General features: G+C 43.7%; 1 protein-coding gene across 2 annotated transcripts in view; it reads right to left on the bottom strand.

Moving 5' to 3' along the window:
* LOC138503958 (synaptotagmin-A-like) overlaps positions 1 to 23414 on the bottom strand; it is a 436750-nt gene that overhangs the window by 195563 nt on the left and 217773 nt on the right. For both annotated transcript variants that reach the window (XM_069624092.1, XM_069624093.1), the window contains 2 exons: positions 9468 to 9528; positions 8221 to 8383 (listed from right to left, as the gene is read on the bottom strand). In XM_069624092.1, coding sequence (XP_069480193.1) covers positions 8221 to 8374 — 154 coding nt within the window. In that variant the 5' untranslated portion in view covers positions 8375 to 8383; positions 9468 to 9528. The remainder of the gene's footprint in view (positions 1 to 8220; positions 8384 to 9467; positions 9529 to 23414) is intronic.

Here is a 23414-nt window from a genome sequence, read left to right as displayed (position 1 = left end):
TCTACAAAGCAATCAGGAGTGGCAACCAGTGTACCTGGCAGCTAAGCTCCACATATCTGGTGGCCCACGCTCCTTGTGCAGCAAATCGAGGAACTGGCTTGAATCACAATTCATCCGCAAAGGGAGGACCAGCAGACAATCCTTCTCTTGTCACGCACCCACCATATGGAACTCGATTCCTGTGTCGGTTCAGAATGCCCCCACAATTCTCCAATTTCTCAAATCTCACAAAACAGGGCTTTTCAACAACACCTGACCTGACTAACTCCCAATGGATGCACATGCCGACACACAGACCTCAACTCACAGTACAGGGCTACTGTAAAAAGATGCCAGCCCAAATACTGCCCAAACATAAACAATAAAATAAACAGAAAATAAAATAAGGCATGTTATGCAAGTTTCAAGAGCTGGGCATAGCAAAGTGGGTATTCTCATTTGGGGTAAAACGCTGAAGGGCTCAGGCAACTTCAGACATTGGCAGCAAGAGGCAGGAAATTAAACTCAGTCTGCTATCATTTCTGGTGCAGTTCCTGGCTGGTGGTACTATATTTCTGCCTTTCAAATTAAGTCATATGGGAACTGAGGGACAGTCACTGCAAAAATAATGCAATTCTAGGTGGCGGCCTCAGGATCCACTAATGGAGGAGCAAAAAGAGCACCATTTTGTCCCAAAAATGATGAAATCTGTTCCACTGTAAGGCAGTCTTTTTTTCTAATAGAATGAACGTAATCACGTCTAATGACTCCACTTTCTGAAGTTAAGTCACTGTAAAATTAAACACTTTGGGCCTCATTACGACCCTGGCGGTAAGGGGTTAACGCCAGCGTTAGCTGCGCCGACCCCTTACCGCCAATTACGAGGTCCCCTAGCGCCATGGTGCTTTTAACACCTGCTTTTAGCAGGTGTTAAAATCCATGGCGCTAAGGGACCATGGAGTTAATTACGCCACCGTAATTTACGGTGGCGTAATTAACGCCTTCCCCACTCCCATTATGCCCTATGGGGCAAAAATGGGAATGGGGAAGGGTAAATGGGGATTGGGGACTTACCGCCCCGCCTAGGTCGGAATGGGGCGGTAAGTCCGCCAACCACCATGGCGTAAACGTAGTTTACGCCATGGTGGTAAAGTCACGGCCCAGGCGGTAACTTACCGCCTGGGTCGTAATGAGGCCCTTTGTTTTAGGCAAAGGTCCCAGGACATTAACTTCCCTCTGCAGATTAGGCACTTGGCCACATACTTTCTCAGGTTCTGAGTTTTGCTTGGTGCAAATATACGGTTCTGTGCCCCTCTCCGCCATACAAGTAAACGAAACTATGATGCGGCATACAACGCATGCGCATAACGTTTACCTATACATTTTACCCATGGTATAGTGATGGTTTGCTACAAATTTCCAGCTTGCTGTAATGCATGATGGTAAGAACATTTAATATCCACATAATTAAATACCCTTTTTCTGAATGTCAAAGTAGTAGATATCATGGCTCAAAGGTAATCTTTCAAAGGGAGCTTAATTGTTTTACACACTTTAAGGGCCTGATTCACAGAGTGTTTTCCTATGGGATTGTGTCATAAAACGCTTCTCTGAATCAGGCCCCAAGTGTATTGGAAGCAGACACAGATTTGCTAGTTAAATAGAACTGTAGGAGGGGAGTCTTTCAGTTGGAAAGGCCCCATTGCAGTGCCAGTCGCCTAAAGATCAGGCCTCAAAGAGGAACTGCTGATGATAAAAGAAAAGCAATGGTCAGGATTTCGTCCTGCTCACGAAGCTCCCTTCCTGCAAGACCCAGAATTTCGGGAGGAGGTCAAGGGTGGAGAGGCTGGAGGTCAATTAGCCCAATGGTGTTGCGCCCATGGTTGGATTCCTATTGCACTTTTGCAAAATGGATGCATTTGCTGCAGCAGTCCACGGCTCAATTAAATGGAACATGTTGGTCCAAATCAAGGAAGCATTGATGAGATGAAGTGGCGTTGGGGATGAAGCCTGGGTCAGTTTCATATAAGGAGCATTGAGCTAAACAGAATGCCTAGAGCGGCACTCTCTGTTATATTGGTACCAAACCTGGGGACAGTAGTATGGGAGAAATGTGATCGAATAGCACAGTTTGGGTGAGTACTAGGCAGCAGTATTTGGTTGCCTTCAGAGTTTCTATAGCACTGTCCTTGGAATGCCCAGGCGGTCGGCTGGGAGATGGGAGAATTTGCTGCATGTTCGCCGGGAGAAGGCAAGTAACTTTGTAGTTGGTGCCTTTGCATTGCATGGGAGAACGCTCCATCTTCGGCATCAGTTGTTTTGTTTGTGGTTATATAGATATATACATTATAAGCAGAAACGCCAGAAAATATTATGCGACAGCTTTATTCCCTTTTCTCTTCTCCCGTGCCGCTCCCTTCCTACGCCATCCCGTTCCACCCATTTCCTTTAGCTCCTCCCTCCTCATACGACGGTGTCCTCGCAGGGACACAGCAGCAACAGAAATGAGCAAGATCCAATTGAGTCTTTACCAGGGCCAACACTACCTAGGCCATTTATGGAAATGCTGAACATGTGAGCTTCCTTTAAGACTTACTGTTGAAGGAACCCATCACACATAAACCTTGGCAATTTGTGCAGATAGAGACACCTCAGTGCAGTTATAGGCTCCCCATTTTTTACCTGCTATAGTTGCGGGGTGGGCAGGGTAGAGGATGATAGACCATAATGGTACAGGGTAAACTGTTCACTGTTCTTAAAACAGCGGAATGTTTGTTTTTAGCAGATTACATTTCTGATGGTAGAGTTACAGCCATTTTGAAGGTTCTTCCCCTGAGGAAGGATTTAGGAAGTGGAACAGGGAAAGGTAAGAGGATGGGAAAAGGGGGAAGGGTGTTTCTGGAAGGATGGGTGCATGTCGGTGGTGTTAGATAACCACAGGTGTGAATTTCCCCAAAAAGGGGGTGTCCTGAAGATTTCTGGATAAATTGGACCGTGATTCGCAGTCTTTTGGAGAATAGAACATAAGTATACAATGTACTGTATGGATGCATGTGGCACTCGAGATGTGATTGGGATTGTGTTAGGTGGATTATTTGCAGAGTCAGCACCGAAATATTATTCATGGTCTGCTTAACCTGGTCTGAGCGTAATCTGGTCAAGAAGAGATTGCGTGAAGCGTGGATGCTGGTGGAAAACAGAGGGTAGCGCTGGAGGAGCACAGCCTGATTGAAAAGATCGAATGATGACAGAAAGACATCTTAAAAATGCATTGATTTTCTTTTTTAAACTTGTTTTTATTGAACATTATCACAGAACTACACAAAAAGTGAACATCCCCCATGCATTACCCCCCCCCCACCCTCGACAGCAGCCATCCTTCGTGGGTTAAAGCCTCAATACTACTTTCACTTCCAGTCCCCGCATCACATCAGCTCCAATATACGAAGTCTCTGTGGGCACTCATTTATGCGTAAATCCTTCTGAAGAAAGCCCAACACCATGTCCCAGCCTTCTATGAACCTCCCCCGGCCCCCTGAATCGTGTAGGTCACCCACTCCAAAGATACATAATGCCATATTTTTGCAATCCATTCATGTGCAGAGGGGACTTCTGGTTTCTTCCATTTCTGAGCTATTAAGCGTTGGATTTTTTAAAAATATTGGAATTGTTATTTTAGATTTGCTTGTACTGTTATCTAAGGGCCTGAAATATCAGATGGACTGCTGGGCTGTGCAGAGTTCATTTGGCCTGAGGATTCCTAAGGAGGGCCTGGGTGCAATGCGCTGTAGTTGAACTAGAGCTCTCTTGAAGGTAGGGCAGTGCTCGATTGCCTACCATTGCTTCCCATACATGTTGTAATCCCTCACAACGATACACGGCCCTTCATGAAATCTCCAACTAACTCCCCTTTGGTACACTACACCCCTCCTGTGAAACATGATTATTTGAATTACTGTTCTATGATGTAGTTTTGAAGTCTGTGTATATTTATTTTATTGTGTTTTGGAAACCACAAAACCATATACAGTGACGTTGTGTAGTGCTCCCTGCAACAACGGGAAGGGGAGAGGGAATTTGATCTTTCACAAGCTCCCGGAACAATTAGATCAGTATTGTGTAAAAGGGAAGGGGATGGAGAGAAGCGCTGGATACAGTCAAGTGCCAGCATGGCAGCAGAAGTGCTTGGACTATACGGTACGGGCAAGTGCCAGGAGAAGGACATATGGAGGCAGAATCAGCCCCAGCCGCCAAGTTTGAAGACTTTCTAGAATTGGAAAGTGTTTGAGGTTTTTGTGGAAGTGCAGGTTGTTGTCTAATTCTCTGATGGCCACAGGCATGCTGTTCTAAAGAGATGACCCAGCAACTGTGAGATTTCCGCCTCCAAGATTCTTCTTGAAAGTAGCAGTCACAGGAGCATTACACCTTGAGGATCTCAGGTGCTTCCTGGGAAAGTATTTCTCTACTTTCTATTTTAGGTAAAGTGGACCATTGTTCCAATAGGAGGGAGTTTTTTCTTAATGTTTGAGGAAGAGCAGCTGGTTGTGTAATAGGTTGGATAAGGCATATGATTTTGTACTCCAAGCAAGCTCTAACAGGTAGCCATTGAAGAGGTAGCAGAGCTGGTGCAAGGTGACTCCTAAGTTTGTGGACCTTTCGTAGACTAGCTGCTTTTTTCTGGATCATTTGATGTTGGTGATTAAGGCTGTGGGGCAGTGCAGGGAGATGGCCAATGGAAATTAACCAAGTGAAGGGAGGGAAGGCGCGGATGGAGTTGCCAAATAGATCTCTGTTTTTGCGGCAAATGTAATGTTTCGTAAGAGCCAGTGCATGATGTTATATTGTGGAACTGAGCACCTGGAAGACACAGACCCGCATACACCAAATACTGAAGTGGGATAAACTAGCCAGCGGCGCAGCCACAGGGTCATGACTTTCTGCCTCGTTATGATATGATATGATAGGTTATTTATAGAGCACTTAATACCCAGAAGTTTCTAAGTGCAGACCCGGGGATCGAACCTGTGATGCTCTGTGGCGTCTTGCTTCCAAGGCAGAGCACGTTGCCCCTGAGCTATCCTCCCGTTCCCCTCTATTATAAGATCACACCCTAAGAGATGACACTGACACCCCTTATGTGAACGGTCATCCCATGGGCATCTTATTATTTGCAGATGATGCAATGTTAATCTCTAAAACTAAACATGGCCTAAATAAACAAACTGCACTCTTTGCAAAGATGCGCAACTCTAAAGGTCTTACCATACATTTAATAAAACTGAATGTACGGTTTGCCTTGGGGCCAAAAAGAAGGTCAAGAGCCTCAATCTACGGATTCGTGATTTTCCTATTGATGAAGTGACTTTTTTTGACTATGGTCCCCCCGTTATGTTCCCTTGTGCCCCCCATTCTCGCACACAGGTGTTGCTTGTTTTGCTTGATTCTTCTACCCTGCTCCTCCCTCACCCCACTCAAGCCTATTTCTGCAGGAGTCTGTCCTGATACATTCTGGTTTCACCATCACCGTCTTGTGGACAATGCTGGATTTGACTTTTATGGACTTCATTCATTCATGGTGTGTCACCCTTTCTCAACTCCCATGCTGCACTTCCTTTGCATCTTGTACTCATGGTGGCCCTGAATCATGCTGTTCCCATCTTCATCTTGTATCCTGGCTTGCAACATTACTGACTTCTGCAATTGTATTCACTCTCCCCTCTTGCTTCTCCACTCTTTTGACTGCTAACTCTCTGTTCTCTCCTCCTTTCCCTTCTCCCTTTTCCTATCTCCTCCCCTTACTTTCTTCTATGCACTTACTCTATCAGAATTGTCCCTGGACCTAGTATGATAGCAACCTCGTCTGTCTCCTCCTCCTTCTCCTTACTGTTTTTTTTCCTCCCCAACCTCCCTCCAGCACTATCTGAAATCTCGTCAGGCCTAATATGATAGTCGCTTGTTTTGTTCCTCCCCTACCTTTCTGCACCCCTCTCCCTCACTGCTTGTTTTTTTTCCGGCTCTACCAGAAATGTTGTCAGGCCTAGTACGGTAGTCGACTGTCTGTTTCCATTTCCTTCCCACTCTCCCCCTCCCTTCCTTATCTATGTTTTAGCTCTTGCACTATCTGAAATGTCGTCAGGCCGAGTACGATAGTTAATTTCACATCCTTACTGTTCATGGCCTGTAAGAATGTCATTGTTTTTTCCCTTGTTCCCTCCCTTGCCTTGAAGCGCTTTGAAACACATTGTGTATAGGCGCTATATAAATAAACTATCATATCATATCATACCCGGGTCTCACACTGAATGATAAAGGAACTTGCCAGGACCAATGGGCTGAATCCAATCTAATTTTAAACAACGATGCTGGTGCTGTATTAACATGTGCTTGTGAAAAGTGGGGCAGATTAATCGGACCAGCCACAACTGTTTACAAATCTAAAGCCAGACAAGCATGTACCATTGGCGCAGAAAAGTGGGGTTCTTCTAAAATCGAACCTCCGACGGTGAGTAAAAGCTTTTTCTATTGCAACTGTTGGAACTGTTCACTAGGATCAAGGTTGGTCACCGATTGAACCGCTTGTTGCATTAAGGCTGGTCTTATACTGGCTCAAATTGCACACTGAACAAGAATGACTAGTTTACAGAGATTCGTTGCTTGACCTCCTTAGCCAACCAGGAATATCCCAAATTCCTTGGTTTAGACATGGAAAAACCAGCCTCTATGAAATCGGAGAGGCAGAGTTGTGGGATACTCCCTCGTGTATAAACAGAAGGTCTAGTGCGTTGGTCAAAGATAAATATATTGCAATACACAGAGATAAATCCCTGTCCAACTGTGCAATTAGTGACCAGCTGCCTAACTATTTATCTATTAAAAAGTGTCCTTTTCATTAGCAGTATCTTGACCATGCAGACAGTCACTGCATCAGAAATCTCGTAATGAAACTAAGATTGGGCATTTTTCCTACAGCTGTATTAGCAAAGATCCGGAATTCAGGAAGAGCGGACCTTTGCACTGTGTGTAAACAAAGCCCGGGAGCTCTTCAACATTTCTTAGTTCTGAGATCTGCTTCTATTGATACTCACTATAGATACCTGAAACCGTGACTGAGGATGAATGGTACTTGCTCCCTGCCCTCTGCATTGATGCTTTGTAAGTCATTGTCCACCACGGATAGTATGGATTCAGTTTCAAGTTACCTTACATATCCTTGGCCAAGACGAATGGCATGTTTTGAAGATGCTCTGTGATATTTTGGCTGCTTTCTCACTTATTTTACCTCTGCTGTTTATTACCAAGGATCAACCCTTAATTTATCATTTTAATCTAGGATTTTAGTAAGGGTTAGTTATTATGGCTTCCACGGCCCTGGCGGGCGACAGATATAGCCCGTAACGGCCCACCAGCTTGAGCTAAAGTAGGGCCGATTGAAGAATGTACCTCAGCTTGGGCTGTGGGACGTTACCGGCCATGTCTGTGCCACTGACGGGGTCGTGAAAACCATTGCCACCCCGGGGTTTATCCGCAGTGCAAATGGTTTTTTCTTCCCTCTGGAGATTCTGGAAGAAAAAAAAAAGATGGCTGCCGCAATATGGAAAAGGGACCGAGTCCCTTTTCCATTTCCATGGCGACCAGGAGGAGACCAGGGACTGGAGAACAAAGCTCTAGTCCCTGGCAGGTAAGTGGGGTGGAAAGGAAGGGGTGGAAAGTGGAAGGCTTTGTTTTATGGCGGGTGGGGAGATGCTGAGTCAACAGGGAGAAGCTGCCTGTTGCCTCCCCAAATAAAATAGAAAAAAAAGTTGCCACTGAGGGAAGGGCAATATCTTTGACACTTGGATTCATTGTGATTTACTGTGCTCGAATGTTGATATCTGATGCTATGCTTTTATGACAATTGTTTAAATAAAGGGAAACGAAATGATAACGCTACACTCTTGCCTTCACGTTTTATAATAACAATACCAACTCGAGCCCATCTTCAGTTATGGGTCACCAGTGTATTACCATGGGTAGTTTAGGTATCTTATGGTGAGAGTACTGTAGGAAAGAGGAACCAATGTAAACATGTAAAACTGATATCTTCTAAATAATGTAACAAAACTCTGACATAAGAGAGCTGCTATGGTTTGCTCTTAACATAAATCTGAAAGTCCTGGGCAGTGTTTGCTGGCAGTTTACCACGGTTATCTTTCGTATTTCAGCATTAATTAAGCATGTTCAGCTGTTTAGAGCTTGACCTACCTTGCCTGTTGATGGCTGTGCTGTACTTGCAATACTTGTACACCTGGCACGCTAAGATCAGGAGGGCAAGCAGAAAGATGAAAAGGGAAAACGCCAAGAGGCCGTACTTCAAGGAGATGGCGAATGGCAGTTCAAATTTTTCCAGGAAGGACATCCTTAGGCCCTGAATAAAGCAAAAAGAATTTCAAATCAGGGATGACCTACATTAAAAGTACATATCAAGTACATATTTTTCATTATTATCAATGTTCAGTGATTGGTTCCTGTATTTATGGGTCAACAACTATAGCCATGCCAACGTGCCCCACTCTATCAATGAAATGCTAATCTAATCCTGGTGTTTTTTTCTTTGCATTCTGAGGTTTGTAGTCTTGGATTGCGCCATTATAGTTCAAAACTATAACTCCCAGAATGCAAAGAATAAACTGCTCTGGACTAGCATCCTCTTTGTGGTTACACAAAGCCTTGACTCCTTTAGAGGTGGGGTACACACTAGAACTCCATTGGTGATGTTTCTTGTTTCGAAATGTTACTCTAATTCAAAGTAAGCTCACCTTACCGAGTGTTGTCTGTGCCCACTACCTACCTCCCACTTTTCCCCGGATGGAATAATTCCATTCAGTTTGTCTCTGGGGCTTCGAGTCGAGCATGACTGAACATGACTGGAGAAAAGACTGCGTTATGGCCGAAAGCATGTTCATCATGTTGGGTTGTCCACCCAGCTCAACCAAGAGTGCTCTTTCACGTATGCTCCAAAATCAACGATCTGCAAGCATAGGTTGAGCTGATCCATGGTACCTTAAATTTTCACACAGCAGCCAATGTATTTATACAGGAGCAGAACGTTGAGCATGTCTCCATCATTCATGGGATTTGGCATGCGTGAGATTGCCATGTGTGTCTCTCAACACAGCTGAGCTGCTCTAATCTGGGCTTGTGGGGGAGCCCACAAATGCTGTTAACACCTTATTGATTCACCCTAAAATACCACTAGCCCTCAATACATATTGGTGGACTCCAACGTTTGACACATTCTTCCAGGCCACACCCCAAGACAGACTTATGGCAGAGCACTGTGGAAAGCTAGGAATACCCTATATGTGTATCTGTGGAGTGGTAGAAGTAGAAAACAGACTTTGCAGGGCAGTAGAAGACGGCCCTGCCAGGAATAGCAGGAATGGCACCCATGTAAAAGAGAGGCATGTAAGATATGTAGCAATATGTTTCCCAATTAACCCATAACTCACCAATTGACTCACGTGGGGATCATTTTCTAGTCAGGTACTCTCCAGATCTGCTCCCATGTGCCTAAAAGGGACACATTCCAAAACATGTTCTCAGAGACATATTCCTCTAGAAAAATTGTCAAATCAGAATGCTCATCTAAAGCTTGCAGCATTCCTTTTTTTTAATCTTCTGACAATTCTACATATTGTATTCCATTATTTGCAAGATATGTGGTATCATCATTAAAGTGACAAAAGACAAAGAAATTAAAGGACGAGTCTTACGGGCAAATGCTGTTATCCAAACGAGACATTTTAACATTTGCCCTTGGGCGGATATGGACCCACAAAGAAGTGTAAAACATATGTTACTTCCAGTGCTGTCCTCTTAGGGCAACGGTCTGCAACCTTTGGCTCTCCAAATGTTTTTGACTACAACTCCCATGAACACTAACCAGCAAACTCAATAGAAAGAGATCATGGGAGTCATAGTTCAAAATATATGGATAGCCACAGGTTGCAGACCGCTGTCTCAGGGACATGTAACTGAGCAGCATGGAGGTTGCTCTGGGGGAGTTGGGGGTAGGGATCCTGTCACCAGCGCATAAGAAGGCAAAATAAAGATAGAGCATGATCAACTCTCGCAGAATACTTAGACAATTCAATATTCACATTATTATGACCAAAGTAAAGCTTTAGGTTTTACCTAGATATGACCCCTCCTTCTGCCCCTCCATCAATCCCACTCCCCCTGATAACTGGAGAGGAATGTTAGTTGCAACTGATAGCATAAAAGTATACCATTGAATAGCAATAGGAAGAAAGCCTCATTACAAGTATGGCGGTAAGGCAACAACGGCGTTGGTATCGCTACCGGCACCGTTGCTACCGTACAGCCCTACTAGGAGTTCTGCTCGCGGGTGCACTTGCAGCCACCAGGTCTGACCTGGTGGCCGTAGTGGCACCCGTGAGCAGAACATGATGGTAGCACCGGTACCGTTACCAACACCTACCACCCTCCCCATTCCCATTGAGCCCTGTGAGGCTCTAATGGGAATGGGGATGTACCGGGCCCGGCACCCGCGAAAGCGCAATTACCAGGTCCGGCTCGCTGGAATAGCCCGGTAATTGCCCATTCGCGGGTGCCGGAACCGGATGCGAGTTTGGAGTTAGCCTTGCCAGTTTTTCCTCCACTTTACCTCCAAACCCATAGTTCGGCGGTGCGCTAAAGTCATTAGCACTGTTTTCCGGCTACACCGCCAAACTCATAATGAGCTCCTATGAGCTTTGGCGGGAAGGTTAAAGATGCATCTGCAACAAAAAGTCTGCAGTAAATCATCAATTTCAATTCCAAAAATCATCGGATTTACTGCGCCGAATTACAGCTCACAGTAAATCTATTCAAAATCACCATGGAGTCCTATGGGCTCCAAAAATGGGGACTATCACCACTGTTCTGACACTTGACATGTAATCCTGTTAAATCCAGGGTACTAAGTGGCAGTAATGGTAATCACTTTTGGGGGTAAATCGATGGATTTACCGCCGATTTACAGCCAAACTTGTAAAATGGCCCTTTGTGTCCGCCTCTTATGCTGGGAGTCTGCTGCATGTATGTCCATGGCAGGGAGAAGAGAGAATCATAAGCTACCCCTATTAGACCGTGTTACTACGGTAGATTTTCAAAATGCAGGAGGCTAGTTTGTAATTGCTACCTATCGAAAGTCACAAAAATAGAAGAATGGAAAAAACTTTGGTTTATTCAGACATACATATAGAGTATAGAATTCATAGTGAAGAAAAAAAGTTTAAAAAGAAAGATCACATGTAAGCCTAGTTTGGCTTGTAACAAAGCGCACGAAAAATGGAAATAGTAATAAATACAAAACTGTTGTTACATCACAGTTTGGTAGGTGAGGATTAGTAACATATATTGTGGATTTCAAATACTGCAGTCAGAATGGTAGTATGTCATTGTGGTCGACACATTGTTATAGGTGTTTCTGGTTCGGGGGGTATTCAAGCCTTCACTGAGTGGATAATTTTCACAGATGAAGGGTCCGAACTTTCATCAGGATGTTGTTGGGAATGCCTATTGGGGGGAGGGAGAGGAGAGTATGTCAAGAGGAAGATGTGACCACACAGAGGAATACGTATGAAAAGGGTACTGCACTATAGGAAACCTACCTATGTTCTGTCAACGGTTGAACTGAATTCAAGGAGACAAATAAATTGATCTGGTGTCCGTAGTGGTAATCTACAATGGGAAAAAGGTGGCAATGAATGCGCCTGGATGGTATGAAGGATCATACATAATGGATCGAATAACGAGTGTTTGGCATACCTTAGTTGATGGAATGCGGTCCAATTGAGAATTATTTAGTCACACGGGTACAAATTCCGTGTACTTGGAGGCTTTTTCAGGTTAGAAACATAGCCTGTGCCGCTGTTTAGGAAGGAAAAGGATATTGTTTAGTGGCTAAAATGGTGTTTTTACCAGGTGCTTAAAAAACGATTAGGAGAGATGCCCTTATCGCTTGAAAGGGAGAACAAATTTGGATGGTTGAGTCAAGTGTGAATGGTTTCTGTGATGATTATTGTGGCAGTGAACTAGAGGGTGCCTGAGCGGGCTCTAAGGTCTGGTATAGTGTTAAATTATATGATTTCCATGGCTATTATCATTATAGAAATGTCATGATTATGTCGAGTATAGAACACAGTTTAATGGTGCAAAAGAACCGGAAATATCCAGTAAAGCGTGAGGTTGAGTCACGTCTGTATTGTCTATTGTTGGTTGTGCGTTTTTGTGGTAGTGGTTTGGGCTAGGGTCTGCCATCCGATTTGGTATGTGCTTGCGGTGCGGCGGTGGTTTGTTATAGGGCGTGCAAAACAGAAGAGTACATTTTCGTTAGAACAAATTATTCACGGTGCAACACTTTATTAGCGATAGACAATCTAGTATTTAAATCAAACTAAGTGATTGCCGGATCATGGCGAACTCAATTTCTTACCTGAAAAAGGAGCGTGAGGCGGATGAATGAACGTCTGCCTTGCGAGTCCGGAAACCAATTGATTAATTTGGGAGCGGCGCGTAACGTAAATACAAATTGTGGCTGGTAGGCGCATGCGTAATGGCGACATACCTAGGGAAGCTATGTTTAAAAGGGGCGCGCATCCGTAGTTGGGTGGATTATACGCATGCGCGATTGGGGCTGGGATAAGGTCACTAATGTGTGTTGGTGTAGAAAGCAAATGACAGCCGTGATGGAAACATGGTTATCTTAATGTATTAGTGTTAGTGTGACTGAATGTCATGAACATTCTTTTTTTGGAGCAAAACGCATAGATGGTTATTTCGACAGATTTTTATGGTTAAACACATTCGAGAGAGTGGTATATGTTAAATAATCAAGCTTTGATCCTATCATGCAGCAGGAAGGCAAAAAACATCTTTGTTCAAGATACACAATTGAAGCATTAAAATAGGAAATATTGTTTGAAAGGACAAAAAACACGCTCTTTCATGACTCATAAATTGTAATAAAGGTATTCAATCTAGTAAACCATAAGACGTGTAGGGCAAAAATAGAGATTTATTTGAAGAATAGATTCCATTCAATGGCTATATTGAGGCCCTGTTTGACAGAATCAAGACGGAAAATCCATTTCTGCTCTAGCTTTCGAAGTGAGAGGTCTCGATCGCCACCTCTGAATGGGTTTCTGGCTATTTCTAGAACAAACCAGAAAATGTCATTGTGGGTGTGGTGTTTCTCTTGGAAGTGTGCCACCATTGGTTTGTCTGGAACAGCATTTTTGATGCATGAGCGATGTTCACATATGTGTTGTCTAACTTCTCTCTTACATTTGCTGATGCATAACAAGTTGCAGGGGCATTGAATTGCCTATACTGTCCATTTGCTTTTGCAGTTGGTGAAGGACTCGAAATTCCAGTTCTTTCAGTTGAGATCAATGGACTTCATATTTTTTGTCAAAGAACAAACTGAGCATGAGCCGCATTTAAAATGTCCTTGGACAGCGGGTAGATTCCACAGGGTGGGTTGTTCTTTTAGCCTGGTGGGTTCAGTATAGGTGTTCACCAAACGATCTTTGAGATTTCTGCTCCGTTTGAATGCGAAACGGGGTTTGGGAGTCTTAAATAAATCAGTTTGAAGAATGTTCTAATGTTTGAGTATGGTCTTCTTTATTTGATTACCTAGTGGTGAAAAGGTAGTGACACAGGTAATTTTGTCCTTGCAAGGCTCTCGGGGGGGTAGGCTCAAGGCATGATTCTCTGCTTCGGTTTTTTGCTCGTTTTCTGGACTTGACAGATCGTGTGGTTGGGATAGCCTCTTTCTTTAAATCTTGTGGTAATGTCTCTGCTGGTTGATTTGAAATCTTCTCGTTTTGTACAGTTACGTCTTAGGCGCAGAAATTGGCCAAATGGTAGGTTTTCTTTAAGACTAGGCGGGTGGAAGCTCTTAAATTCCAGAAGTATGTTTTTGGCTGTTGGTTTCCTGTAGAGGGTTGTTGCTAAGGTATTGGTGGTGGCTTTGTAGACTGTGAGGTCTAGAAACGGAATAGAGTGTTTATCTGACTGAATTGTGAACTTGATGCAGGGATCTTGACTGTTGAGCCATGTGAAAAAACTATTTTGTTCTGTATCATTTCCTTTGCATGTCATAAGGATATCGTCGATGTACCTGATCCAGAACCCTATTTTTTCTTTTAAAGGGTTGTTGATATCGTAAATGCATTTGTTTTCAAAAGAGTCCATGAACAGGTTGGCTACGTCTGGTGCAAAGGTTGCTCCCATTGATGTCCCGTGTAGGCTTAAATGAATCAGTTTGAAGAATGTTCCAATGTTTGAGTATGGTCTTCTTTATTTGATTACTGAGTGGTGAAAAGGTAGTGACACAGGTAATGTTGTCCTTGCAAGACTCTCGTGGGGTAGGCTCAAAGCATGATTCTCTGCTTTGGTTTTTTGCTCGTTTTCTGGACTTGACAGATCGTGTGGTTGGGGTAGCCTCTTTCTTTAAGTCTTGTGGTAAGGTCTCTGCTGGTTGATTTGAAATCTCCTCGTTTTGTACAGTTACGTCTTAGGCGCAGAAATTGGCCAAATGGTAGGTTTTCTTTAAGACTAGGCGGGTGGAAGCTCTTAAATTCCAGAAGTGTGTTTTTGGCTGTTGGTTTCCTGTAGAGGGTTGTTGCTAAGATATTGGTGGTGGCTTTGTAGACTGTGAGGTCTAGAAACGGAATAGAGTGTTTATCTGACTGAATTGTGAACTTGATGCAGGGATCTTGACTGTTGAGCCATGTGAAAAAACTTTTTTGTTCTGTATCCTTTCCTTTCCATGTCATAAGGATATCGTCGATGTACCTAATCCAGAAGCCTATTTTTTCTTTGAATGGGTTGTTGATGTCATAAATGCATTTGTTTTCAAAAGAGTCCATGAACAGGTTGGCTACGTCTGGTGCGAAAGTTGCTCCCATTGATGTCCCGTGACATTGTTGGTAAAAAGATGTTTCATAAATGAAGTAGTTTTCAGTTAGCGCGATGCAAATACATTCTAGAATGAAAGCCGTAGGTGGTTCCATGTTGGTTCTTTTGTCAAGGTATGTGGCAAAGACATCGATGCATTCGCGTTGAGGAATGCTAGTGTATAGCGACTCGACGTCCAGGGTCACTAACAATTCTTCTTCATTGGTGGTTAGGGTGTCGAGTTTTTTGATGGTCGAGATAGTATCTTGAACGTAGGACCTCATTTGTTTAATGAATGGGCGTAGAAAGTAGTCGATGTAAATTGACAGTGGTTCTAGGACAGATCCTATACCTGCTACTATCAGATGACCTTGTGGATCATCAGCGTCTTTGTGGATCTTTGGTAGTAGATAAAATGCAGGTAGTATTGGATGACGGTTTATCAGGAATCATTTTTCGTCGTCATCTATCCAGCCCTCTTGGAGTGCATGACACATAAGGCTTTCTATTTCGTTAAGGAGTCTGGTGGTAGGATCGATCGGTATCTGGCGATAGAACTTGGTATTGTTGAGATGTTTTAGGACTTCTGTGGTGTATAAAGTCTTGGCCCATAGGACGATGCCTCTGCCTTTGTCGGCAGGTTTTATCAAAAAGGTGAGATTGTTTTCAAGGTTTTTTAGGGCTGTGCGTTAGTTTTTCTTGAGGTTGTCTGGATATCTGATGTTTTTCTCAGAGAGTTTGTTAGTTTCTAGAAGGATATGGTTTTCGAAAGCTAGAATCTCTGGGCAGACCATGTGGGATAGTGGAGTGAAAGTCGAAGGTGGTCTCAAGCCAGTGGATTTGGGAGGGTCTTTTTCTGGTTTGTTATTGAAGAAAAATGTTAGTCTGATAGTCCGGAAGAATTTGCGGAGTTCGACTTTTGTTTGGAATCTGTTGGCAGGTGTAGTGGGGACGAAACTTAATCCTTTACTTAGAACGTTGATCTCTTCGTGGGTTAGGATGTGGTCACTGAGATTAAAGATGGGTATCACCATGATTGGTTCCCTGGGGGCATCCATTGCCGTGTTCGCATGGGGTGTTGTTGGTATTGTCCCCATCCTTGAAAAGGGTGTTGTTGATTTGAACTTGAAGGTGCAGATGTTGCGGAACTGGAGTCGCTATTGGAACCACTACTATTAGAGCTATTGGAAAAAGTTACGAATTTCTTCTGAAGTCGACGTGGGTTACGAACGGTGTGGCGGTGGTTTGGGCTAGGGGGTGCCAAACAGGAGAGTACATTTTAGTTAGAACAAATTATTCGCGGTGCGTCACTTTATTAGCGATAGACAATCTAGTATTTAAATCAAACTAAGTGATTGCCGGATCATGGCGAACTCGATTTCTTACCTGAAAAAGGAGCGTGAGGCAGATGAATGAACGTCTGCCTTGCGAGTCCGGAAACCAATTGATTAATTTGGGAGAGGCGCGTAACGTAAATACAAATTGGGACTGGTAGGCGCATGCGTAATGGCGACATACCTAGGGACGCTATGTTTAAAAGGGGCGCGCATGCGTAGTTGGGTGGATTGCACGCATGCGCGTTGGGGCTGGGCAACAAATCACCAGTTGTCACACCAGTCCAGAATCCCTCAAACAACGACCTTGATACTATTTTTGCGTAGAAAAAGAAACTCATAAGAACTGAGTCCCACGGTCATCTAATGCTCGAATACCTGAAAGCAGGCGTGATCCCAGAAGGAATTCAAGTCAAGAACATTCCGAGAGTTTTTCTCGACAACCCCCGGTTCATGACAAAATTCAGTGGAGTGGGCAACAAATGCTCCCGTGATTGGGTAATTTTAGTCATAGAAACCGCTGAGGAAGAAACCAAAAGCCAAAAAGAAGCACTCAAAACCCTTGAAGAAAAAATGAAAACAGAAAATATAATCCCAGACATAAAAGTACACCTTGAAAAAATTGAAGAAGAAATTAAGAAAATTGAAAATTTCACCATTGACAAGAAGCTCTAGAAGCTACAAAACGATGTGAAGAATTACAAAGAAGAAAGAACATACCCATACCTAGTACCTGGTTTCTATAATCAAACAAACCAAAATATTCAACAAAACATTCGTAACCCACGTCGACTTCAGAAGAAATTCGTAACTTTTTCCAATAGCTCTAATAGTAGTGGTTCCAATAGCGACTCCAGTTCTGCAACATCTGCACCTTCAAGTTCAAATCAACAACATCCTTTTCAAGGACGGGGACAACGAGGCCGACCAAGACAACACCAACAACACCCCATGCGAACACGGCAATGGATGCCCCCAGGGAACCAATCATGGTGATACCCATCTTTAATCTCAGTGACCACATCCTAACCCACAAAGAGATCAACGTTCTAAGTAAAGGATTAAGTTTCGCCCCCACTACACCTGCCAACAGATTCCAAACAGAAGTCGAACTCCGCAAATTCTTCCGGACTATCAGACTAACATTTTTCTTCAATAACAAACCAGAAAAAGACCCTCCCAAATCCACTGGCTTGAGACCACCTTCGACTTTCACTCCACTATCCCACATGGTCTGCCCAGAGATTCTAGCTTTCGAAAACCATATCCTTCTAGAAACTAACAAATTCTTTGAGAAAAACATCAGATCCAGACAACCTCAAGAAAAACAAACGCACAGCCCTAAAAAACCTTGAAAACAATCTCACCTTTTTGATAAAACCTGCCGACAAAGGCAGAGGCATCGTCCTATGGGCCAAGACTTTATACAACACAGAAGTCCTAAAACATCTCAACAATACCAAGTTCTATCGCCAGATACGATCGATCCTACCACCAGACTCCTTAACGAAATAGAAAGCCTTATGTGCCATGCACTCCAAGAGGGCTGGATAGATGACGACGAAAAATTATTCCTGATAAACCGTCATCCAATACTACCTGCATTTTATCTACTACAAAAGATCCACAAAGACGCCGATGATCCACCAGGTCGTCCGATAGTAGCAGGTATAGGATCTGTCCTAGAACCACTGTCAATTTACATCGACTACTTTCTACGCCCATTCATTAAACAAATGAGGTCCTACGTTCAAGATACTACCTCGACCATCAAAAAACTCAACACCCTAACCACCAATGAAGAAGAATTGTTAGTGACCCTGGACGTCGAGTCGCTATACACTAGCATTCCTCAATGCGAATGCATCGATGTCTTGGCCACATAACTTGACAAAAGAACCAACATGGAACCACCTACGGCTTTCATACTAGAATGCATTTGCATCGCGCTAACTGAAAACTACTTCATTTATGAAACATCTTTTTACCAGCAATGTCACGGGACATCAATGGGAGCAACTTTCGCACCAGACGTAGCCAACCTGTTCATGGACTCTTTTGAAAACAAATGCATTTATGACATTAACAAACCTTTGAAATAAAAAATAGGCTTCTGGATCAGGAACATCGACGATATCCTTATGACATGGAAAGGAAATGATACAGAACTAAAAAGTTTTTTCACATGGCTCAACAGTCAAGATCCCTGCATCAAGTTCACAATTCAGTCAGATAAACACTCTATTCCGTTTCTAGACCTCACAGTCTACAAAACCACCACCAATACCTTAGCAACAACCCTCTACAGGAAACCAACAGCCAAAAACACACTTCTGGAATTTAAGAGCTTCCACCCACCTAGTCTTAAAGAAAACCTCCCATTTGGCCAATTTCTGCGCCTAAGGCGTAACTGTACAAAACGAGAAGATTTCGAATCAACTAGCAGAGACCTTACCACAAGACTTAAAGAAAGAGGCTACCCCAACCACACGATCCGTCAAGCCAGAAAACGAGCAAAAAACTGAAGCAGAGAATCATGCCTTGAGCCTACCCCACGAGAGCCTTGCAAGGACAAAACTACCTGTGTCACTACCTTTTCACCACCCAGTAATCAAATAAAGAAGACCATACTCAAACATTGGAACATTCTTCAAAATGATTCATTTAAGCCTACCAAACCCCGTTTCACATTCAAACGGAGCAGAAATCTCAAAGATCGTTTGGTGAACACCTATACTGAACCCACCAGGCTAAAAGAACAACCCACCCTGTGGAATCTACCCGCTGTCCAAGGACATTTTAAATGCGGCCCATGCTCAGTTTGTTCTTTGACAAAAAATATGAAATCCATTGATCTCAACTGAAAGAACTGGAATTTCGAGTCCTTGACCAACTGCAAAAGCAAATGGACAGTATAGGCAATTCAATGCCCCTGCAACTTGTTATACATCGGCAAATGTAAGAGAGAAGTTAGACAACGCATATGTGAACATCGCTCATGCATCAAAAATGCTGTTCCAGACAAATCAATGGTGGCACACTTCCAAGAGAAACACCACACCCACAATGACATTTTCTGGTTTGTTCTAGAAATAGCCAGAAACCCATTCAGAGGTGGCGATCGAGACCTCTCACTTCGAAAGCTAGAGCAGAAATTGATTTTCCGTCTTGATTCTGTCAAACAGGGCCTCAATATAGCCATTGAATGGAATCTATTCTTCAAATAAATCTCTATTTTTGCCCTAAACGTCTTATGGTTTACTAGATTGAATACCTTTATTACAATTTATGAGTCATGAAAGAGCGTGTTTTTTGTCCTTTCAAACAATGTTTCCTATTTTAATCCTTCAATTGTGTATCTTGAACAAAGATGTTTTTTGCCTTCCTGCTGCATGATAGGATCAAAGCTTGATTATTTAACATATACCACTCTCTCGAATGTGTTTAACCATAAAAATCTGTCGAAATAACCATCTATGCGCTTTGCTCCAAAAAAAGAATGTCCATGACATTCAGTCACACTAACACTAATACATTAAGATAACCATGTTTTCCATCACGGCTGTCATTTGCTTTCTACACCAACACACATTAGTGTCCTTATCCCAGCCCCATTGCGCATGCGTGCAATCCACCCAACTACGCATGCGCGCCCCTTTTAAACATAGCGTCCCTAGGTATGTCGCCATTACGCATGCGCCTACCAGCCACAATTTGTATTTACGTTACGCGCCTCTCCCAAATTAATCAATTGGTTTCCGGACTCGCAAGGCAGATGTTCATTCATCCGCCTCACGCTCCTTTTTCAGGTAAGAAATCGAGTTCGCCATGATCCGGCAATCACTTAGTTTGATTTAAATATTAGATTGTCTATCGCTAATAAAGTGTCGCACCGCGAATAATTCGTTCTAACTAAAATGTACTCTTCTGTTTGGCACGCCCTAGCCCAAACCACCGCCGCATCACGAGCACATACCAAATCGGATGGCAGACCCTAGCCCAAACCACTACCACAAAAACGCACAACCAACAATAGACAGCACAGACGTGAATCAACCTCATGCTTTACTGGATATTTCCGGTTCTTTTGCACCATTAAACTGCGTTCTATACTCGACATAGTCATGACATTTCTATAATGATAATAGCCACGGAAATCATCTAATTTAACCTATACCACACCTTAGAGCCCGCTCAGGCACCCTCTAGTTCACTGCCACAATAATCATCATAGAAACCATTCCTGTGGTCAGCACTTAGCTCAACCATCCGAATTTGTTCTCCCTTTCAAGCAATAAGGGCATCTCTCCTAATCGTTTTTTAAGCACCTGGTAAAAACACCATTTTAGCCACTAAACAATATCCTTTTCCTTCCTAAACAGCGGCACAGGCTATGTTTCTAACCTGAAAAAGCCTCCAAGTACACAGAATTTGTACCCGTGTGACTAAATAATTCTCAATTGGACCGCATACCATCAACTAAGGTATGCCAAACACTCGTTATTCGATCCATTATGTATGATCCTTCATACCATCCAGGCGCATTCATTACCACCTTTTTCCCATTGTAGATTACCACTACGGACACGAGATCAATTTATTTGTCTCCTTGAATTCAGTTCAACCGTTGACAGAACATAGGTAGGTTTTCTATAGTGCAGTACTCTTTTCATACAGATCCTCTGTGTGGTCACATCTTCCTCTTGACATACTCTCTTCTCCCTCCCCCCAATAGGCGTTCCCAACAACGTCCTGATGAAAGTTTGGACCCTTCATCTGTGAACATTATCCACTCAGTGAAGGCTTGAATACCCCCCGAACCAGAAACACCTATAACAATGTGTCAACCACAATGACATATTACCATTCTGACTGTAGTATTTGAAATCCAAAATATATGTTACTAATCCGCACCTACCAAACTGTGATGTAACAACAGTTTTGTATTTATTACTATTTCCATTTTGTGTGCGCTTTGTTGCAAGCCAAACCAGGCTTACATGTGATCTTTCTTTTTAAACTGTTTTTTCTTCACTATGAATTCTATACTCTATATGTAAGTCTGAATAAACCAAAGTTTTTTCCGTTCTTCTATTTTTGTGACTTTCGATAGCTAGCAATTACATACTAGCCTCCTGCCTTTTGAAAACCTACCGTAGTAACACGGTCTAATAGGGGTAGCTTATGACTTTCTCTTCTCCTTGTAATTAGCGCCTTTTTGAGTCAAGCCCCCCTTTAACAAAAAAGAAGGCACCTAGCCCCCTCTTTTCTGTATGTGCATGGCGCCTGAAGGCAAAGCCCGACCAGCTGGTTGAGGGTCTAGCTGTGTGAAAACTACATATAGAGTCCTTCATCTTGGTTAGATTATTGTGGCAATAGGCCACGAGGTGGTGGGCCAATACCGCCCCAGGTGCCCCGGGGACATTACCTCGGGTTGGTATTGGCCCGCCACCGAGTCGCTTATTGCCATTAGTACCCCGGCCGTTAGACCGGGGTACTAATTGCTTTTTTTTCTGTTCCAAAACAAACACAAAAAAAAAACAGCTAAAAAAATGGCCGCCGCCATGGAAAGGGAAAACATAGTCTGTTTTCCCTTTCCATGGCGGCCATCAGGAGCGGACGGGCTGGGAACAGAAGTGTTCCCAGCGCGTTCGCTTCCGAGAACAGAAGAAAAAAGAAGGTAAGTAGGGTCGGGAGGGCGGAAGGGGGAGGGCGGAAGGGAGGGGATGGGGAGGAAGGGGAAAAAAAAACATACCGCGGTCTCCGGCGGGGGACGATGGAAGACTCCAGCCATGTGGAGGCTTGGACCGGGGCTGGCCCCGCTCCAAGTCTCCACACGACTGGAGGTTTCCATCGTCCCCCGCCGGAGACCGCGGGATAGAAGGTAAGTGGGGTGGGCAAGGAGGAGGGAGGAAAGGATGGGAAAAAAAAAAATCTTACCTGCGTCCCCGGTGGGGGACAAAGGAAGCCTCCAGCCATGGGGAAGCTCAGAGTGGGAATTGCCCCGTTTCGAGCCTCCTCATTGGCTGAAGGGCTGCCACGCCCCTCGCTGGGAACAGCGTAGCCGGCACGCACAGCGTGGACGGGAATACCGTGTGGTATGGCTCGCAAATGATTTGATTTGATTTGATTTGATTTTATTTTATTTATAAAGCGCAAAAAACCAGGCCCAGGGGCAACCGGGCGCATACTCTTAAACATGTTACAAAAAGCAGTAGTTACAGAAGTTACAAAAATATACAGCATATATACATGTACATACTCTTAAACATGTTACAAAGAGCAGTAGTTACAGTGAGTTACAAAAATATACAGCATATATACATGTACCGAAGGGTACCATCAACAGCGTATAATACAGGGACAGAGCAGAGAGAAAATGTATATTCAGTTCTGTACCCCACATGGAGTCTGGACTGTGTCAAGGTCTCATGAGTCTTGGGAGAGCAGCCATGTTTTAGCATTGTTCTTGAAGGAGTGGAATGATGGTTCAATTCTGATAGGTGTGGGCAAGGTGTTCCAGAGTTTGGAGGCCAGGACCGGGAAGCTCACCCCACCAGCTTTTTGGAGTTTGCATCTAGGCACGATGAGGCTGTGAGTTTGGGCTGCTCTGGTAGGTCGAGTGGAGGTGTGGCGTGAGAAGCGAGTGGACAGGTAAGGTGGGGCGTTGTTGTTCAAACATTTGTGAGTCAAAGCTAGGGTTTTCAGGGCAATTCTCTGTTTTACCGGGAGCCAGCGTAAGTCCAATCTGACGGAGGAGATATGAGAGCGTCTCTGGATGTTTAAGGCTGCCCTTAAGGCATTATTTTGTACAGTTTGCAATTTATTAAGGTTAGACTGACAGGTCCCTAGGTAGAGAGCACTACAGTAGTCGATTTTGGCCGTAACAAGAGTTCTGGCGAGTGTGATACAGTTGGTGGAGTTTAGGAAGGGTCTACAGGCAGTGATAAATTTGCAGGTATAGGCTGAAGCTGACCTAACTGCATTTATTTGCCTGTTCAGAGAAAACGAGGAGTCAAGATAGACCCCTAGCGTCTTAGTATCTTTGGAGACTTTAATGTCATTGCCGTCAATAATGAAGGACTTGTAGGTTTGGTCTAGTTTGTTGAGCCGATGATTTGATCCTAAAAGTAAGAGCTCAGTCTTATCATCGTT

This window comes from Ambystoma mexicanum, chromosome 11 (genome assembly GCF_040938575.1).
Source record: "Ambystoma mexicanum isolate Mex_15411 chromosome 11, UKY_AmexF1_1, whole genome shotgun sequence".
Taxonomy (NCBI): domain Eukaryota; kingdom Metazoa; phylum Chordata; class Amphibia; order Caudata; family Ambystomatidae; genus Ambystoma; species Ambystoma mexicanum.
Note: the sequence above shows the minus strand (reverse complement) of the source record. Positions and strands in the feature narration are given on the sequence as shown.